Source organism: Carlito syrichta, unplaced genomic scaffold (assembly GCF_000164805.1).
Source record: "Carlito syrichta isolate Samal-C Ts95f unplaced genomic scaffold, Tarsius_syrichta-2.0.1 Scaffold303575, whole genome shotgun sequence".
NCBI lineage: Eukaryota > Metazoa > Chordata > Mammalia > Primates > Tarsiidae > Carlito > Carlito syrichta.
This window is the reverse complement of record NW_007247671.1, coordinates 84,801-104,050: the sequence shown is the minus strand read 5'-3', so window position 1 is coordinate 104,050 and position 19,250 is coordinate 84,801. Positions and strand designations below refer to the sequence as shown.

The 19,250-nt window shown below is 42.9% G+C and overlaps 1 protein-coding gene across 1 annotated transcript in view; it reads left to right on the top strand.

The window, feature by feature from the left end:
- EFCAB6 (EF-hand calcium binding domain 6) overlaps positions 1-19,250 on the top strand; it is a 265,088-nt gene that overhangs the window by 168,723 nt on the left and 77,115 nt on the right. The window contains exons 17-20 of the mRNA XM_008058673.2: positions 4,121-4,235; positions 6,332-6,465; positions 8,834-9,066; positions 14,222-14,318. Of these exons, the coding sequence (XP_008056864.1) occupies positions 4,121-4,235; positions 6,332-6,465; positions 8,834-9,066; positions 14,222-14,318 (579 nt within the window). The remainder of the gene's footprint in view (positions 1-4,120; positions 4,236-6,331; positions 6,466-8,833; positions 9,067-14,221; positions 14,319-19,250) is intronic.

The following is a 19,250-nucleotide window of genomic DNA, read 5'->3' as shown; positions in this document are numbered from 1 at the left end:
CATTATCATGCTGCAGCAATGAAGAAAAGAAAAATGTAATGTTTTACAACTTTGTGATTGCTGTTAGCAAACCATCAGGCTGTCTCGAAGGGCCAGAGTCAGGCACAACAGTTGGAAGAAGGATTGGTTTTAGAAGTTTGGAGAAAATCCATCTACATTGGATTAGATGGAAGTTATTTGGACCAGATAAATCAAGTCTATTGACTAGAGACTTCTAGATTTGGAAGAGTGTCTGAATTGTGATCATGGCGTGTTTCTAGTGGTCATACCATCCTACCAGATCAGCAGAGTCCCACAGTTTCTGAGCTGGAAAGGGCCACAGAGCTCAAGTCCTGCCATTGCCCTCTTCCTCTTTGTTCCCCATCATTCACCACTCAGTGAGTGCTGGGTACTTCCCTGACCCCCAAGGTATGGCTTTCTTTGAAATGGAACATGCTGGGCCCGTCTCCCATGGTCTGCTGTTCAAAGAGCTTGCCCAGAGCAGCTTCACCCCTTCAGCTTGGTCCCCAGAATGAATCCAAGCAGGAAGACAGTGGAACAATAACATGCCAAGTGAAAAACAAACCAAAACTAAAACGAAACAAAAGTCCTCTCAACCCAGAATTTTATATCCAGCCAAAGTCTCCTTCAAGAATGAAGGTGATGTTTTCAGATTAAACAAAACAAGCAAAAACTAAGATAATATATTGCAAGTGCATCTTTGCTACAAGCAATGCTAAAGGAACTTGATACTAAGAAGACATAGATGTCCATGAAGGAATAAAGAACACTAGAAATGGTAAATATCTGATTAAATATAAGGCTATTTTTTTCTTAATTTAAAATTGTAAAGCAAAGCTTATAGCATTGTCTCATGAGGCTTATAATACATTATAAACAAATGACAACCATAGTATAAAGAACAGGGCACAGGAGACCTATAAGTTTGCAAGGTTTCTACATTGTATTTGAAACTGCACAATATTAACTCTATATGGACTGTGTAAAACTAAGAATGTATATTGTAATCCTTAATGAAACCACTGTAAAAGTACTGCAAAGAGACAAAACAAACATGTATTACACATAGAAACTGATGGGTGGTTCTCTCACAGGCCACTTTGCAGTAACTGGGTTTAGAAAAGCCTAAGTCCCCACTTCCATTATCGGATACCTATTCTGGGCACTTTCCTGAATTCATGGAGAGGGCCCAGCAACAGTTCCTGAAATGTCACGGCCCCATGAGGAAGAGCCAGACTACAATCTCAGCGACATCCCAGGAATGGCAGAAGCGACCTCTGATGAATCAGAACATGCCAGACCATAGTTTGTCACTCTTTGAGCACCTTTCTTAGGGAAATGCCACCTAGAAAAGACTAAATGAAATGATGTGAATGTTTAAATGTTTTCAAGACTGTTTTATAAATGTTGCCAATTAGCTCTCCATGTTGTATATCGCCTTCAAAGACTGTGATAAATCTGGTTGATTTCCTGCTGGGTTCATCTGAGAAATGAGAGCGGTGCGGGGGAGCCTCAGAAGAGGCCTCGGAGGTCCTCATGTCTGTAGAATGCTCAGCGCTTCTTCTGAGAATCGTTCTTGCTGGGTTTGTACCCTTGATGGGGCTCTGCACCCTTGGGGACTGTGCACCCGTCACCACTGGGCAGGCTGCAGAAGGCACCCCGAGTCTTCCTGGCACTTCACAGCCCTCCAGGCTGGGAAACATTTGCCTACAGACATTCTCTTACTATCTATTACATATGTTTTTATGAGAGGACCGAGCAGGAGGAATTTGTGATGAATAATTCATGTGCAATTGTTTTCAAAATATAAAGTTATTTTTCAAAGCAAGCGACCAATCAGAGGCTCATGCCTCTGCATGGGCCACAGCTTTCTTCCTAAACACCAGCACCCTCCCTTGCTGGGACAGGTTTCTCTGCAGAGCCAGGCCGGGATGCCTGCGCAGCTGGCTCAGAGCTGTCAGAATTCCCAGTCATGTACGCCTGCCCGCATCCCCAGGCAGGCCCTTGGGATAGCCCTGGACTCAGCGCTGCTCCCCTAAGCCCCCTGGGCAACACCGCAACACCTGCATCCTTCCCTTTTCTCTCAGCTTCCAGCTCTGCACTAAGATGGCTTGGTTACTGCCAGCCTCCACACACAAGCCAAGCCAGGGCCAAGGCCTGAACAATTGGACCAGTAAAGATACAGCAAGCTACTTTCATACTCAGTTCATTACTTACACAGACAGCGAAAGAAAGAAAAAGCCACAGGGTCCAGCCCCCTGGTCCTCTTCCCATATACCAAAAAGCACAACACCAACACAGAAGGAGCTGATGACTGCACTACAAGTCGTCAAATACTCTTGGCAACAGTCAAGTCCAGACTGCAGCCACGAGGTTTCTCCTCTGCGGCTCTAGTCAAGGGGCTCGGGGCAGAAAGTCCACACCTTACCAGAACCAGGAGGCAAGGAAAACTGTCTCCTGACAGCCCCCCAGGGGAAATGGGTAGGCAAGTGGGAGATGGCTCGTAGCAGTTCCTTGAGTGGCCTCCCGGCCTTTCATGCCCCATCAAGACTCAAACTAGCCTTTGCCTTGTGTGGCTGCTTTGGATACGTGGGAGAGCTCCAGGCTCCATGGCTCGCCAGCTTCCACCATGCAATTCCCTACCTATTTTTAACCTCCCTGTTCTTTGTCCAGGTCCCAGTGACCTTATTCCAACAGTGGAACTCATCATAGTAGTTAATATGAAGAACTGGGTTCGAGCCCCAGGCTGCCACTTCCTAGTCAGGTGACTGGGATAGCCATCTAAACTCCCTACGCCTCAGTTTCCACAGCTTTAAAACGGGTATGAGTACCTTTCTCAATGCCTCTGATAAGGATTAAATGAGATCTGTGTAGTGCCTGTAATGATCTCAGCACAAGGCCTGGCACATAATAGGCAATGAGTGTTGCTGCATAAAGACAAGGTATTCCTCATCCTCCTATTCTCTCCCCACACCCCACCTCTTCCACCAGGTGCAGTTAGCACAGCTTTGCTCCCGCTGTTCCTCTACTCTACTCTATAACTTGCTCTGGCTTCCTATGGTGTCAGAACTACCTGGCATCTGTTCATGCCCATCCATGTATTCCCCTCCTGCCCCCCCCAAAAAAAACTTCTCTTCACAACACTTCTGCCAACCCAGGTCTCCCAGAAAACCTCCTGTCCCAGATGGTGTCAGTCCACCTGGATGTCTTTGACCCCTAGACCAACAGACACATTGGAGTTGTGATTCTGTATCCTTTTCAGAAAAAAAGCCGTGTTTTCTCATTTAAATTGTGAATATCCCGAGAGTAGCAGAGGTGGTGCCTTCAGTCTACTTACATCCCCAGCATCCCTTTTTGGGGTGCTCAGAGCTCTGCTTAGTTGTTGACTCCATGAACAGTCCAACCAATCAGTGTCTCCCAGGAAGCCACCACCGAGAAGAGTCAGCTTCAATGCTTGCAATGCAGGAAGCAGGTTTTCTCCTTTGCTCTCTTGGCCTCCAACATGCACATGGAAACATGCACATGCAATTGGAGGAAAGGGATCAGGAAGAACTCTATGTGGACTGGCATAAGGAGAGGGGAAAAGAGTGTCCATGGATGCCTCCCAATAATAATAATTTTTAAAAAAACCACAGCAGCTTTCTATTTAAACTGTGGATTATGAGGAAATTTTAAGAAACATTTTAGTTTTCCTTCTTCAAACTACCTTGCTTTACTTTGTTTGTGTTTCCTTGAATATATGTGACTATAAATCCAGCTTGTGTGCCTCGAAAGCCACTGTGGTGACAAGTGTGCCTCTGGACATCTTGGATGGCATGGCTTGAGGAGGTGAGCAGTGCTGCTGTAAGCCTGAGCTCCATGCCAGTGGAGCACCAGGCCAGCCACTGTGTGTGCCTTTGTTCTCTCACTCAACAAACACAAGCCTTGTACTGGGGCCTGGGGACACAGGAGACCTGGCCCCGCCCTCTGGCAGTCTGTGGGTGGGGGAGGACAAGTAACAATCATGGGCTGGGACCCAGGGCTTTGGTGGTGAGTTCACACAGAAGCAGGAGGGGCTTGGTGAGCAGTGACTCCTGAGACAGCCTGACACCTCTCCACACTCAACTCTCTTCCTTGCCAGGTACTGGAAGGCAGTGGAATGCCCATGGACGACGACCAGTATGCTCTGCTGACTGCAAAAATAGGCTATAAGAAAGAAGGGATGAGTTACCTTGACTTTGCGGCAGGATTTGAAGGTAGCTCATGGCCAAGTGCACACGATATGGGTCGCATCTTGGGTGATGCTGCAAGTCTTTGGATGTGGAGACAACGTGTGTTCTGAGACTGGAAACAGATATTTTTGTTTAATTTTATCTGACCATGTCTCAGCCTCTTCTCTTCACTAAGTTAAACAGAACAATGAGTGCAGAACTTAGCCTGAATGAGTCTGCTGTGGACTCAGAGATCAGTGGCAGGTCAAGTTGACTCCACAGCCTGTTTCTTCAGGCACATCTCGTGTCCTTTCACAGTTTCCTTCTAACATAGCTGCTGGTTATCTGTAACTAATAATAACACATCCAGGGTGGACAAATCTTATTCCTCCTGGTTGATAGATAAGGACACAGAGATTCTAAAAGGTTCAGATCACCCAGCCTCACACCACCACCATGGTCACCAGTGCCGCTTTCTCACACGAGAAAGACATTTAGGTGGACAAAGAAGTCCTCTAGAAAAGCTACAGAAATCACACAGATGTGTCAGCAGAAGACTCTTCTCTTTTGCTGCAAATACCCGCAGACTGGCTGGGCAGAGCTCGAAAGCCCACACACTTTCCATTCTTCCAGCCTTGGGTCTGGGAAGTGATTGTGCAAGGTTATGCGTCTCTCCAGAGAACCTGGATGAGTCATGGCCAAAGTCTCCCACCCAGTTCCACCGGACTTTCGTTTGCCAGCCCTAAAGACAGGTCCCAACCCCTGAAAAAGGCCAACAAGGGAAGCCATAGCATTTCAGAATTTTGACACTTTGAGTATATTTTGACATTTTTGAAGAAAAATGGAAGGAAAAAGAACTCATATGCATTTTAGTGAGTGCTTCCAAAGTGCCGGGTGCATTCATTCTTCAGGTGAGAAAACTGGGACCCAGGAGGAATAGGTCACCTCCCTGAGGTTTCAGAGCTGGTGACTCCATGGCAGAGCTGGAACTTGACTCAATACCCAGTATCTCTCACCTGCTCTCGGCCTCCTGGCTGCCCTGCCCTGTTCTCCTCACCTCCCTTCCTACCCTTCCTCTCCCTGCCAGCTCCTCACTGCCCCTCTGAGCAGGCTTGCTGACCTCCATCAGTCTGTCAAGTGAGACTCTGAGTGATGCCATGCCAGGAGGCATGGCAGAGTGATCTGGCGGTAGTTATCTGGCAGATCTGGGTTATCTACCAGGCTGTACCAAGCCTAAGGGAGGCTGCATGCAGCCTTCGCTGTGAGGTGGAGTGAGCCAGGCTCAGGACAGGACACAGGGTACCCTGTGCTTCGGGTGCCCTGCTGATTGCCATCTTGGGGTGGGTGTGGTTGCAGTGTGAGCAGAGGACCACGCCTGACATAGGTCCCTGGTGTGCAACCTGGCTTTGACACAAGGCCATGCTCAGAGATAATCCCAGCCTGGTGGAAATGAATTGATTTTTAAGTAGAGCTTACACTTCCTTCCTCAATTTTAGGGGTCAGAGGGGATACAGCGCAGAGATGAACCAACTGGATTCTTGAATCTGACAGCTTAGATTCAGTTTTGCTGTCCACAGGCTCTCACCTCCTGGGAGAAGCTGGGGCACCCTCTGAGCTTCACCTCTTCCTTTGTAAAATGGACATGATCATACGTATGTGTCCTTGTGTGTCAACAAACAGGAGAGTCTACTGAGGGTTGTTGGACAAGAAACATATGAAGGCTCCAAGTGTATTATCTAACAGATTTGTGGTCAGAAAATAGTTGTTGAGTTGATGAATATTGCACATAATTCCAGGAAATGAAATAGAGGCAGGAACTCTCCTTCTCCTCCTCTGGGCACTAGGGGATGAGTGAGAGATGCAGGACTAGTGAACACACCAGGTGCCAAGTGCAATCTGTGCCAAGTAAAAGGAAGGCCTCTGATCTAGAGAACAGCTCCTCTTGTAACAGTGGGAGAGTGTCTGAGAAATGGAAGGAAAAGAAACCAGATCACAACAACATTCATGCTAAGTTCAGTTCACAGGACTGTATGACCATGCAGGGTTAGGATTAGGGACAAGGAGAGACAAAGTAGAGATGTAGCAATACAGAGGAGGGCACGGCACTAACGGAAGTCCTCTGATCTGTGTCACTGTTGCAGAAGCTCCGATGAGTGGGCCAGAAGCCACTCCACCACCAACTCCAGCTTCTTCCAAGAGCCACGTGCACAACCACTTTGTGACTGCTGAGGAATGCCTGAAACTCTTCCCCAAGAGACTGAAGGAGTCGTTCCGGGTAAACTGTGACTGTCCACTGCTTCACCTGTCCAGGTGTTCCTTTGCTCCCAACCACTCATCCCCTACAGATGAGAGTGCCAGTGCCCCGGTCGCATCCTGGTCTCCATACAGACACAGAGTGTTTCCCTCCCATCATAATCCAGACTCCTTTTTGTCTCCCCCACCCCCATCACCTCCTCTCCTCTCTTTCTCCTTCCCCCTTTCCTCCCTCCCCTCTCCTTTCCTGGTAGGACCACAGGAAGCCCAGCTCCATGCCACACCATTACTTTCCTACTATCTTTATTATCAGTGTGCTTGGCTACCCCGAACGTATGTCCTGTATTTTCTAAGATGATCTTTATTTTAAATAATTAAATAATGAATTAATTCACCAGCACCCACTCTATCCTGCCAAATAATTTATAGCCTGTGGGTAAAACCAAGATATAACCCCCTAACTGCCAGTTTTTGTATGAGACAGACCAGGATGTGAGTTATATCCGGGGCTCACTGGGACTTTGCTCATGTCCACGCAGGTATACATAAAGTGGACAAAGCATGTGAATGGAAAGGAACAGTCACTTTACTTAATTCGTGGAGTTCCCATTCCTGAGGAATTCTTGAACTTCTCATCAATAACAACAAAATGCACCCAATTTTCTATTAGTTTAAAATATAACTGTTGCTGATGTTGATGCTGCCATTCCCCCAGTCATTTTGGAAGCAGGTGAACCCATCTCAGCACTCACTTAGGTTTACAGACCTCAGCAAAACGGAGTCAGTCACACCCCACAGCCCAGGTCAAAGGCAAGCAGTTGGACAGTGAGGGAAAGTCTTTCCTCCTTGACTATGTTGAGGAAAGCCGGGGCACAAACCCCCCCCCCCAGGTAGTCTGGGGAACTGCCCTGGGAACAGAGCCACCACTCAGGCTCTCTGCAGCCCCTAGGGGCTCAGCTCTGACCCGGGGCTCACCTGGAAACACAGCTGGAAATGATCCCGTAACTTCAAGTGGCTCTTCAGCATGAAATGCAGTGCAATATTCCTCTAGGCAGTGTCTCTGCAGGTTCTGGCAGGTATCCCTGTGTTCATATATGATTTAAAAATAAACAAGGTAAAACAACCCAACCCACAACTAGGATCATAGTACACTCAGTACTCTGTAGTTTCATTTTTCACTTCATAATCCATCTTGGGCATCTGGCCTTGCAGGGTGGTCGCATCAACACATAGCTTGGATCAGAGCACCCCTTTGTTCTTAGGACAAGCCCTGCTTCCACCTGACTGACCCACGGGGTCCTCTTCATTCTCATGCCACACTCCAGGCAACGTTCTTTCTTGTTTCCATGTCCTTGCACATGCTGTTCCTTTGGATTGCTCCTAGCCCCGACTAACTAACTTCCTTCTTGTGCTTTTCAGACAGAGCCTTGCACTTCCTGTCTGACCTTAGGCAATAGTAATAGTAACAAACAATATTTCGGAGCACTTGCAAATTACACTAGGTGCTTTGCATCTATTAGCATGTTCACTCCCCATAACAACCCAAGGAGTGAGAAACTGTTATTGTCCCTATTTTACAGATGAGAAAACAGAGGGATGACAAGATTAAATATCTCACCCAATGTCATGCTTCTAGTAAGTGGCAAGGCTGAGATTTGCAACTAAGCTACCTGCCTCAAGTGTGCCCGCCATCATGCACCAGGGGCTTCTAAGTCACAGTTTCCCTGGGACCCCTGAGCCTCTGTTTCCTCATCTGCACAATGGGAATCCCTGTAGCCTCTGAGATGGACCGAGCAAGATGGACCGAGCAGAGGTCCTTCAGACAAGGCAGGGTCAACAGATTCTAGACACAGCTGATCTCTATCACAGCATATCAAAGATCTAAGATGATCTTTATTTTAAATAATTAAATAATGAATTAATCAGAAACAGAGACCTGGCCTTTAAGTGGCTCTTCAGCTTGAAATGCAGTGCAATATTTGTTTTCCTGTAAACATAAGTGGCCAAATATTAAAGTTATAGAAAAACATATGAGTGAGATTTTCGTGCACACCAGAAAGCTCCAGTACCTTTTTTTCTTTTTTCTGGTACTAGAAGTGCAGGTACCACAAGACAAGAGCATGAAAAGGAAAGAAAAACCTTTTTGGTTCTTTTCCCTGAACGCTTTGTCTTAAAAGAGGAAGCTGGAGAGCATAGTTTACAATTTCTTGAGAAAAGCAAAACATAGCAAGGATATTTCTGGAACAGGCTCATCTCCAAAATCAGTGGTCGGCACACAGACCAACTGCCCCTTCCTAATGTGCAGATGAGTCTGTACACGTGGGATGAGGAGTATGTCATTGTCCAGGGGTCGGAAGGGAAGTGCTTTGATATGTGTATTTTGTTCTCAGGACCCCTACTCTGCCTTCTTTAAAATGGACACCGACAGGGATGGCATCATCAACATGTATGATCTTCACAGACTGCTACAGCACTTACTGTTCAATCTCAAAGATAACGAGTTTGAGCGTTTCCTTGGCCTTCTTGGCTTGAGACTTAGTGTCACTTTAAATTTTCGGGAATTTCGAAATTTGTGTGAGAAGAGAACAATCAGGACAGATGACCCTCCTCAAAGACTCATTAGGTAAGATGGCAGCACGGTTCAGTGCCTTTTATATATACTGGCCTTTGCCACCGTGAAGCCCAGCATTTCCATGGCAGCCACAAAGAATGGATCGATTATTTTTTTCCTTTTCTAACTTCAAGAAAAGTCACACAAAGAATATTCATGCAATATAGAGCAATCAGAAAAATGCAACCCTAGTTTCCCAACCTGTGAGCATCATCTGTATATTTTTCTGGATACTATTTCAGTCTTTTTTCACATACATATACTTGTTCAAATACTTATTTTTTTCCTTATATTAATCTGAGCTCAAAAATATATTTTTTTTGCTCAGCCCTTCAAAAGTGAAATTTGGGAGAACTTTAAGCACACTCTGTCTTCTATCCAGTTGGGCCCTTCCACAGGACCCCCTGCAGGGTCAGGCAAAGGGCTGTGCATGAACTCGGTTCAGATAAATCCTTGTCAAGTGAACACAAGAGCTTTCTCTGGGAACTGATGCTTCCTACCTCCTCTTCACCTCCAGATGTTAATCTAGGTAATGGGTGTAAGTTTGGGGAAGTGCAGACCATCTTGTGGGAAACTAATTGGTAAGAATTGAGAAGCTGTCTGTGCCAGCTGCCTCAGAACACTTCCCTCCAGGTTCTCCCCAGGCAATGCTGTCCCCCAAGTCCCTGCCTAGACTGTACAGCTCACACATGGCAAGGAGAATCTCAGCATTGAGTCGAGCTCCAACTCCGCTGCCTCTCAGGGAGAGTGAACACTCCTTGAAGGCTCAGTGGGGCCTACCATCTAACCAGTACCTGTCCTAGCCGGCTCCCAGATGAGATCTGTTGGGTGCCAACATGCATGAATGAAGGAACCCCTCCTTGACCAGTTATTGTAATATTAGAAATTTTGAAATGTGATACACTATGCGAATACAGAGGTGTGTTTTCTGATATTATGATACAGCATCATGGTAACACTCACTATTTCATCCTTGAGGTGCTCTTAGCCCCCAGAGGCTCCAGACAGATATCCCTTCCACTGGGGCAAAGGCAGCTCCCCAAGGGAGTGGAGCCAAGGCCACTGTGCCAGACTTGTGAGACTTAGCAGGGCTGCAGAAGGCCCTCTGATCTTGCACTGCAATTTTCCCCCTGAATGTATTGTGTCTATACTAAAAAAAAAAAAAAAAAAGGCAAGAAAATGACTATGGTCTCTTGCTAAGCAGAATGATCATATTACATGTGAGATGAACACCTGCTCCCAGTTGCTCAGGTTCTGGAGAGCTTTAATATGAGACCTGATTGCTTAACATTCCCAAATAATTTTCTGAAGAAGGCATGCAAAATGAACATGGAAAAATTCAACCACCAAGTGTAATCTTCCCATTCAAATGATTCAACCTCATTATTTGTATTAATTTGTTCATTTATCAGATATTTACTAAGGATCTACTATGTGCTAGCCTTTGGCCTAGGACTGGGTAGTACAAGGATGAATAAGACTCAAATGCTATCAATCTTTTTCTTCTCTTTTTGGTAACTCAGTGACATGAAGCTTAGACCACCTGATTTTGTATCACAAGTCTCTGAAACTTATTTTTATTTTCTCTGTTGTTCAGATGGAATGATATCTGTCTACAAGTTTGTTGAGTCTTCTGTCATCTTCATTCTGCCATTGAGTCAATCTAGCACAAGTTTATTTCAATTAGAAAATTTTGAAGTTTCCATTTGGTTATTTTCTGGGTTTTTTGTTATTTTTGTTGTTGTTTTTTCTTTCAGGGATGTTCGTTTTTCCTTCATGGATATAATCACTGCTTTAAAAATCTAATAATTTCAACATCTGGTTAATCTTGGGGTTGATATTTGTTGTTTTTTGCCTTGATAGTTGTTGAGATGTTCCTGGGTGATTTTGGATTGTATCCTGAACATTTAAAATTTTTTATTATGACACTCTGGTCCAGTTAAATCCTCTGTAATATGTTGATTTATGTTTTTGTTTTAGTAGGCAATCAACACAATTAGTTTCAGACTACACATCTTGACCTGCCTTCTGTGGTTTCAGGATCAATGACTTTCATTTTCCAAGTTATTTCAGCACTATTTAGGGAAGTCCATGTGTGTACTACCCAGGGGCCAGTCTTAACTACACAGTGATCAAGTTCTCAAAGCCATTGCTATGCTGATTTGGGTGAGTTGCACACCTGAAGGGAGCCTGGAATTTTCTGAACAGATGTGGGGGTGCCAATTCCAGCTCTCTCTTCTCTATGCCCCAAGGAGCTACTTTTCTTGGTCTTCTGGCTAGAAAATCTTAGGTTTTAATCTATCTGTGCTACTTCTCATGACTAGGCACACCTCTGGGGCAGCATAATGAGAAAAAAAAGAGAAAAAGAAAATAATGTGGATTCCCCAACATATCTTGAATCACAGGAGACCCTTTTCTAATTTCCTCTGAACTAGAGAGATTTCAGGCAAAATTGAACACATTCAGGGTGGTATGGCCATAGACAGAGAGATGTCAGTTTTAAGTCCCTACTTGGTCAGTGCAGTTGTTGACACCACTATAAGAGTACAGTCTCAAACCTGGGCTTCCCTTATAGCAGGACTGAGAAAATAAAAGAGAGACAAAAAAGGGGAACTTCCCCACTCTTTGTTCTGCAGGGGCCCTTCTTCTTGTTTTTTTCTTTTTTTCTTGGTCAGAAAGACAGGCTTTCTTTTGGCTCTTTTGCTGCTCACATCTGCTGCACAGTTCCAGAATTAGGAATTCTCTTAACCCTAGCTTGGGAATATGGGAAGAAAACCCCATGAAACTCACAACTGTGTCATCCTTCAAGCTATGATTTCCTCTCCATCAGCCTCCTATTATTTACCTTTCCATGTCTTCAGAGAGTTGCCCATTGCAGTCCATGCAGGACTTTGGGTTGTCATAACAAGGAAAAGAAAGGGTGAAGTGTGCCTTCTTAACTGGGACCAGGATCATACCTCAGGACTTTCGTCCTGCCTGGAGTGTATTCACACATATGCCAAAGAGTGACTCCCTGGCAATGCTGCTGAAGTCTCCCATGCCCCATAATTCGTGGTCACATGCAGTGTCTGAAGTTATCTGATTCACTTATTTTTCCATGTTTTTGCTGTAAGATCTCCCTTCACAGCATAAGCTTCTTAACATGGATTCTGTCTGCATTTTTGGTCATTATGTTTCCAAGGACTAAACAGAACATAGTGACTGTTCCTGTTTTTTGTGACTGACAGGCTATCTGATAGGAAGGCTGGATCTGACTGATTGTCAAAAACTAATGAGCTAGGCAATAGGAGAGGAAATAACTATTGGAAAACCTCCTGATCTCTCTAGAGGGCGAGTATGGGAAAGGAGAGAAATGTATGGAAAATCAGTAGGACTCCCTGGTTTGAGCATGGGTAGCTAAGAAAATAATCAAGCCTGACCGCTTAGAAAAGAAACCAGGTTGTGAGACGTGGGGAACGAAGGACTGTTTGGTTGTGTTCAGATAATGAGACCAGCTAGGATGCATTGACTTTGCTGAGATAGCACATGCCCCTCAGGGACATGGCAACTGCACTTTTGGGAAGTCCAGGTGAGTTCCCTAGGTACAGGTAAGATTTAGGAGGAGTCTAAAGGTGAAGGCAGGGAAATATGCGTCATTAAGACTTAGAGTCCTTTTAAGCAAAAATTGTAAAAATGCAGCATAATTCCATCAGTCTTCCAAAACCTTTAGTGGTAAAGTAGTGACAGGGGATTGGTTGGTTGAGCTTTGGATCTCTTTTCGCTCTTGAAGTTCCAGGATTCTGCAGAGTCCGGTAGGCAGTTGGAGAGATATGGCACAGAAAAGAAGGTGAGCTTGTAGCACCAGTAGAACAGATTTATGGGTAAGCAGCACCACTGTTGTAGTGGGGGCATCACAAGGGATGACCTCTGAGAAGAGAGTGGTGAGAGGGAGTTCTCAAGGGCAGGGAAGCCAGCTAGGGAAGGAAAACACTGACTGAAGTTTACACTAGTCAGGCCCCAGGGTAGGTGTTCACACGGGCTTTACAAAGCTTCACACTTCCCTTCCCTAATTTATTCGAGTGGGTGGAAAGATCTGGGCCATCCTAAATTCTTTCAACTCCAGTCTTCATTGTGCTTCACTGTGGCCTAGCCAGGGACCATGAGCACAGGATTGTGTGTGTGTGTGTGTGTGTGTGTGTGTGTGTCATCAGGATTGTGTGTGTGTGTGTGTGTGTGTGTGTGTGTGTCATCAGTGTCCATCCTGTGAGTAAATATGATGGAATTGTGATCATCTTTAAATCCTACAAGTCTAACCTTGTAACATTTTAAAGATGTGGGGCACAATTCAGGATCAGGTATGTAAGTTGTCACTGATCAGTTACCTTTATTGATGTTATGTGCACCCCTCTCCCTCCCGCCGCCAACAGTAGTGTCGCACTACTGCCAATCCCTTTTTGTAATAAATAGTATGATAAAAGTTCAGGATCCACTTATGAGTGTGAATATGTGGTACTCAGTTCTTTGCTTCTGTAATAGATCACTGAGTATGATAAACTCTAAATCCATCCAGGTAGTTGTGAAGTTCATAATTTTGTCCTTCTTTATGACTGCATAATATTCCATCATGTATATGTACCACATTGTTTTTATCCAGTCCACTTTCGATGGTTGGTGCCATGTTTTTGCTATTGTGAATAATGCTGCAATAAACATGTGTGCACAAGTATCTTTTTTGTAGTCTAACCTTGGAAAATTAGCCAAACCTGTGAAATCTGTAAGCCATGCTCCCTCAGTGTTCTTCAACTGTTTCCTTTGGTCTTCATGATCACTCCAACTTACAAATTCAGAAAGAAAAGTTTTTAGTTGTTTTCTTCCCAGGATACTCAATGTTATATTGTGTTTTCCCCCCTCTGAGAATAAATGAGCCCTGTTTGTTTTGTGTGCTGAAAAAAAAAAGTTGAGTAGCATTTATCTGAAAATAAACAAGGACTTACAAAATTTAAGAAGACTTCCCTAACATGCAGCTGGGGAAATAAGACTGTATTTTAAGAATTAAGTTAGACCAGATGTGAAATAACAGACTTTAATGGTATCTTTGAAGCAAACAGGGGAATAGGGGAACCCCTTGGGAGATTAATGAGCCCATTAAATTTAAACACAGTTATTTATTATTTTTTTTTCTTTTAAGACCAAAACAGAAGGTCGCGGATTCAGAACTAGCTTGTGAACAGGCTCATCAGTATCTTGTTACCAAAGCGAAAAACAGATGGTCAGACTTGTCTAAGGTAAGAAAATGATTATTTCCTTAAAAGGAAAGAAAATCTATTTCAATGTTTCAGGATCACTGGGATGATCAAGCTGTTCAGATCCAGCTGCTGAGATGGGAAAAGAACTCTGTATACCCAATATGGCGACTCCTGTTATTCTTAAAAGACTTTTTCAAACTAAATTCTCACATGCAACTTCAACTGATGTTTAGAAAGGTATTGTTGGAGTTACATGGACAGAAATTCCTAGCACTATCTCTGGCTTGATAGTATTAAAAATTTAAATGAAAAATATAAGATGCTGCCATACTTAATTTTACACAATATAAGCATGTATTTTAAAGAGCTATTTCCTCCTGTCTTGCCAAAATTATAGAAGCATGTTTATAAGGCAAATACCCACTATGGGCAGTCATATAAATTGTGATCATGGCATTGAGATGGGGCTATCTATCCTGATGGTGAAAATGACAGCCATACCTACAAGATAATAAAACTGAATGGGCAAAACTGAGTTTGTCCTGAAATCTTGGCTGTGGGATCACCATTTTATAATGGAACAAGGACCCTATAACTTCTAAGAAATATTCTTAAAACTGCACTGTGGAATTATTTTGAAGAATGTCTCCACTTTGTTTCATTTGGTCTTTTTCTTTCTGTGATTCCTTTTCCTTGGCCCGTGCCCAGTATGCCCACTCTGTCTTTGAAGTCTGTTAAGCTGCTAGGACTGCCTTTGCTCAGCCCTCTATCCTCCATAGAATGGGCTGTCTGTGCTGGCCCAGGCCAGCTCATCACACAGCCAAAAGCTCTGTGTGGCCCACTGAGGCAGGCCCAGCCTTTCAGAGCAGCCCTCTAGGCCAAGGACTGTAGGGCAGGGTCCAGACTAGAAACTGCAGCCAACCCAGTGCTTACTAGCCAAGGAAGAGAACAGGACACACTATTTGACACCATCCTCCGCACCCTCCCATCAGCTTCTCTTTAACCTCAACTCACTCTGGTCTGACCTAATAAAGAAAAGCGCCCCCTTGCTCTCCAGCCAATCTCTCCTCTCTGCTGGTCCTGGGCACTCCCTTCCCTCATCCACACTCCCAGCTGCTGCTCTTCTCCCGACTTCTTTTTCCTCTCCTCTCTGTAGTCCACCCTCCAAGGCAGACTATATCAGCCTATGGACCCCAGGGACTCCCGAGGGCCAATTCCAGGACCCTTCCCGGTTTCACTCTTCCTGCATTGATTTACTCAGCATATATCCTGCACAAATGGGACAGTGGGATTCAGTGGGATTCAGTCTGAGCCCTGCCTCGTAGTGTTCACAGACCAGTGGCGGTGACAGTCATACAGCAACAAAGCAGATTACTAACAAAGCAGATCAGTGCTGTGGAAAACAACAGCAACAATAAAAAACAATAATAAACAGGCAGTTGGAGAGTGACAAGTGGATTGGAGAGGTCTTTGCTTCTGTCATCAATTGAGAGTTCCTGTTGCTCCTCGTCCTTACTAGCACTTGGTGTTGTTAGTGTTCTGGATTTGGGCCATTTTAAAAGGTGTGTAGTGGTATCTCTTTATGGTTTAATTTGCATTTCCATGATGACATATAATGTAGAGCATCTTTTCATAGGTTTATTTGCCATATCTATATCTTTTTTAGTGAGGTGTCTGTTATGGTCTTTGGCCCAATTTTTAATTGGCTGTCTTGTTTTTTTTATTGTTGAGTTTTAAGACTTCCTTGTATATTTTGGATAATAGTTCTTTGTAAGATATGTCTTTTACAAATATTTTTTCCTGGACCATGACTTGTCTTTCATTTTCTTGACAATGTCTTGTATAGAGCAGATATTTTTAATTTTAATGAAGCCTAGTTTATCAATTCTTTCTTTCATGAATTGTATTTAACAAGTCATTGCCAAACCCACAGTCATCTAGATTTTTCTCCTGCGTTATCTTCCAGGGGTATTTATTTACTTATAGAGACAAGGTATTGCTATCTTGCCCAGGCTGGTCTCAAACTCCTGCCCTCAAGCAGTCCTCCCTTCTTGGCCTCCTAAAGTACTGGGATTACAGATGTGAGCCAATGCACCCTACCTCCCAGAAGTTTTATAGTTTTACATTTTGTAGTTAGGTTTGTGATCCCTTTGAGTTAATGTTATGGAGGGTACATGTTCTGTGTCTAGAATCATATTTTTACATGTGGATGTCCGCCTGTTCCAGCAGTTTCTTGAAAAGTCTTTTTTCCTTGTATTGCCTGTGCCCTTTTGTCAAAAATCAGTTGGTAATATTTATATGAGTCTATTCTGTGCTCTCTATTCTGTTCCATTTATCTATTTGTCTGTTCTTTTGCCAGTATACCACACTTTCATGATTACTGTAGCTTTACAGAAAATCTCGAGGTCAGGTAGTATCTGTCCTCCAACTGTGTTATTTTCCTTTAGTATTTGTGTGTGTGTGTGTGTGTGTGTGTGTGTGTGTGTGTGTGTGTGTGTGTGGCTATTCTGGGTCTTTTGCCTCTCCAAATAAACTTTAGAATCAGTTTGTTGATGTCTACAAAATAATTTGATTAGGATTGAATGAGTCTATAAATCAAGTTGGGAAAAACTGACATTTGGTGATATGGAGTCTTTCTATCCATAAATATCTCCATTTATTTAATTCTTTGACTTCTTTCATCAGAGTTTTATAATTTTCTCTTTATAGCTCTTGAGATTTGTATCTTAAGGATTTCATTGAGGGGGTACTAATGTAAACAGTATTGTGTTTTTAATTTCAAATTCCTATTGTTCATTGCTGATATGTAGGAAAGTGATTGACTTTTGTTTATTAGCCTTGTATCTTGCAACCTTGGTATATTATTAGTTCCAGGAGTTTTTGTTGTTGATGATGATGATTCTTTTATATTTTCTACATAGACAATCATGTCATCTATGAACAAAGACAGTTTTATTTATTTCCTCACAACCTCTATATCTTTAATTTCCTTTTATTGTCTTATTGCACTAGCTATAACTTCCAGTAAAATGTTGAAAAAGCAGTGGTAAGAGAGACATCCTTTCCTTGTTCCTAATCTTAGTGAGAAATCTTTGGATTCTCATCATCAAGTATGATGTTAGCTATAGGGTTTTTGTAGATACCCTTTATCAGTTGAGGAAGTTCTCTCCATTCTTTGCTTGTTGAGAGTTATTACCAGGAATAGATGTTGAATTTTGTCAAATGCTTTTTAAAAAATCTGTTGATATGATCATGTGATTTTTTTCTACTTTTCTCTGTTAATGTGATAGATTACATTAATTGATTTTCAAATGATGAACCAGCCTTGTACACCTTGGATAAATCCCACTCAGTCATGGCAAACAATTCTTTTTGTACACTGTTGGATTTTATTTGCTAATATTTTGTTAAGGATTTGTTGTTGTTGTTGTTGTTGTTGTTTTATATCTGTCTTTGCGAGAGATGTTGGTCTGTAGTTTTTTTCTGGCATAGGTTCCTATAGAGGTGTCTGCTCACGGATGTCTGTTCCAGTAAGTTGTGATTCCCTATATTCACCTATTTGTCTCTCCTTTTCTGGGGACAGTGGCTTGATCTGTAACTCCACTTCTCTTATGAGCTAAGAAGTGTTTTTGATTTTTCAGTTTGTTCAAATTTTCACTTGTTTTTGGGACAAAGTGGTAGCTTCTAAGCTCCTGTGCCAACTTCACTATACATTTGTAAAGGGACTTTGAAATTCTCCAGATTTAATTTTTTTTAAGCTCAGTTATTTTTTTAGGTTTTGAGTATATAAAATGTACATGTAAAGTTTAAATAAATTTAAAGTAGTTCCCATGTAACCACCATCCAGAGGAAGGAAAAGAATATTTTCAATACCTTAGACCATGAGCCCAACAGGAAATATTTCTGGCTTTGTGAACCAAAAGGCTCCTGTCACAACTGCTCTACCCTACCCTTGTAGCAGTTGGTACTATCTGACTACCAAGGTTTTCAACTCTAATGGATGTATCTCAGGCAGCTTTAATTAGCATTTTGTGAGTTATTAATGAGACCGAGGATCTTTTAATTTGTTTATTCATTAGTCAGGTTTCCTTTTTTATGAAATACTTGCTCAAAATTTTTTTGCAGTTTTTGTATTAGTTTGTCTTTTATTGGCCAATAGAAGCTTGTACTGTGGTCATAGCATATCCTGTTCTATGGATGCTGCTCTTTTGTAAGGGATATGTGATGCAAATATCTTCTTCCAGTTTATACACTGGGTTCCCACCCCTTTATGTGGCTGTCTTTTGATGAATATAATGTAGTCACATTTTGTAATGTAGTCAGATTTATTACCATTTCTCTGTAGGTCTTGTTTTAGAAATCCCGTCCCTCCCTGAAGTCATGAAGATATCCTCTCACAGTACCTTATGGGAGCTTTGCAGTTTCAACTTGCACATTCAGGTCTTGAGATCTGGACTGGATGTTTCCTAAGTGTTGTGAGACAGGGACCAGGTTTAATTTCTTCCATAAAGAGATCCAGCTGTCCTAGGACCAGTCATTGTGAAGTTCATCCTGTCACCGACTGATCAGAGCATCACCGCTGTCCTACATCACAGCCCACTGCTGTTTTAATGCTTCCCCTTATGTTCCACAGGTTGAATTGTCTGTCCTGGCATCTATACCACATCTTTGTGGTTGCTACAACTTGATGATATATCAAATTAGCTAGTAGACAATTCCTTTTACCTTGTTATTTTAAGAGCTTTGAATCTGTTTGTCAAGTTCCACAAAGGAAAGAAAAACTTATTGGGATGTATTTATTTAGAGAAAAATGACATCTTTACTATTTGAGTTTTCTAATTCATGAACATAGTGTATTTCCAAATACTCTCATCTTTTAAAATATAATTTCAAAAAAGTTTTATACGTTTCTATAAACAAAATTATATACTTTGTACTTTATACTTTTCTTATATATCATTTATAGATTTA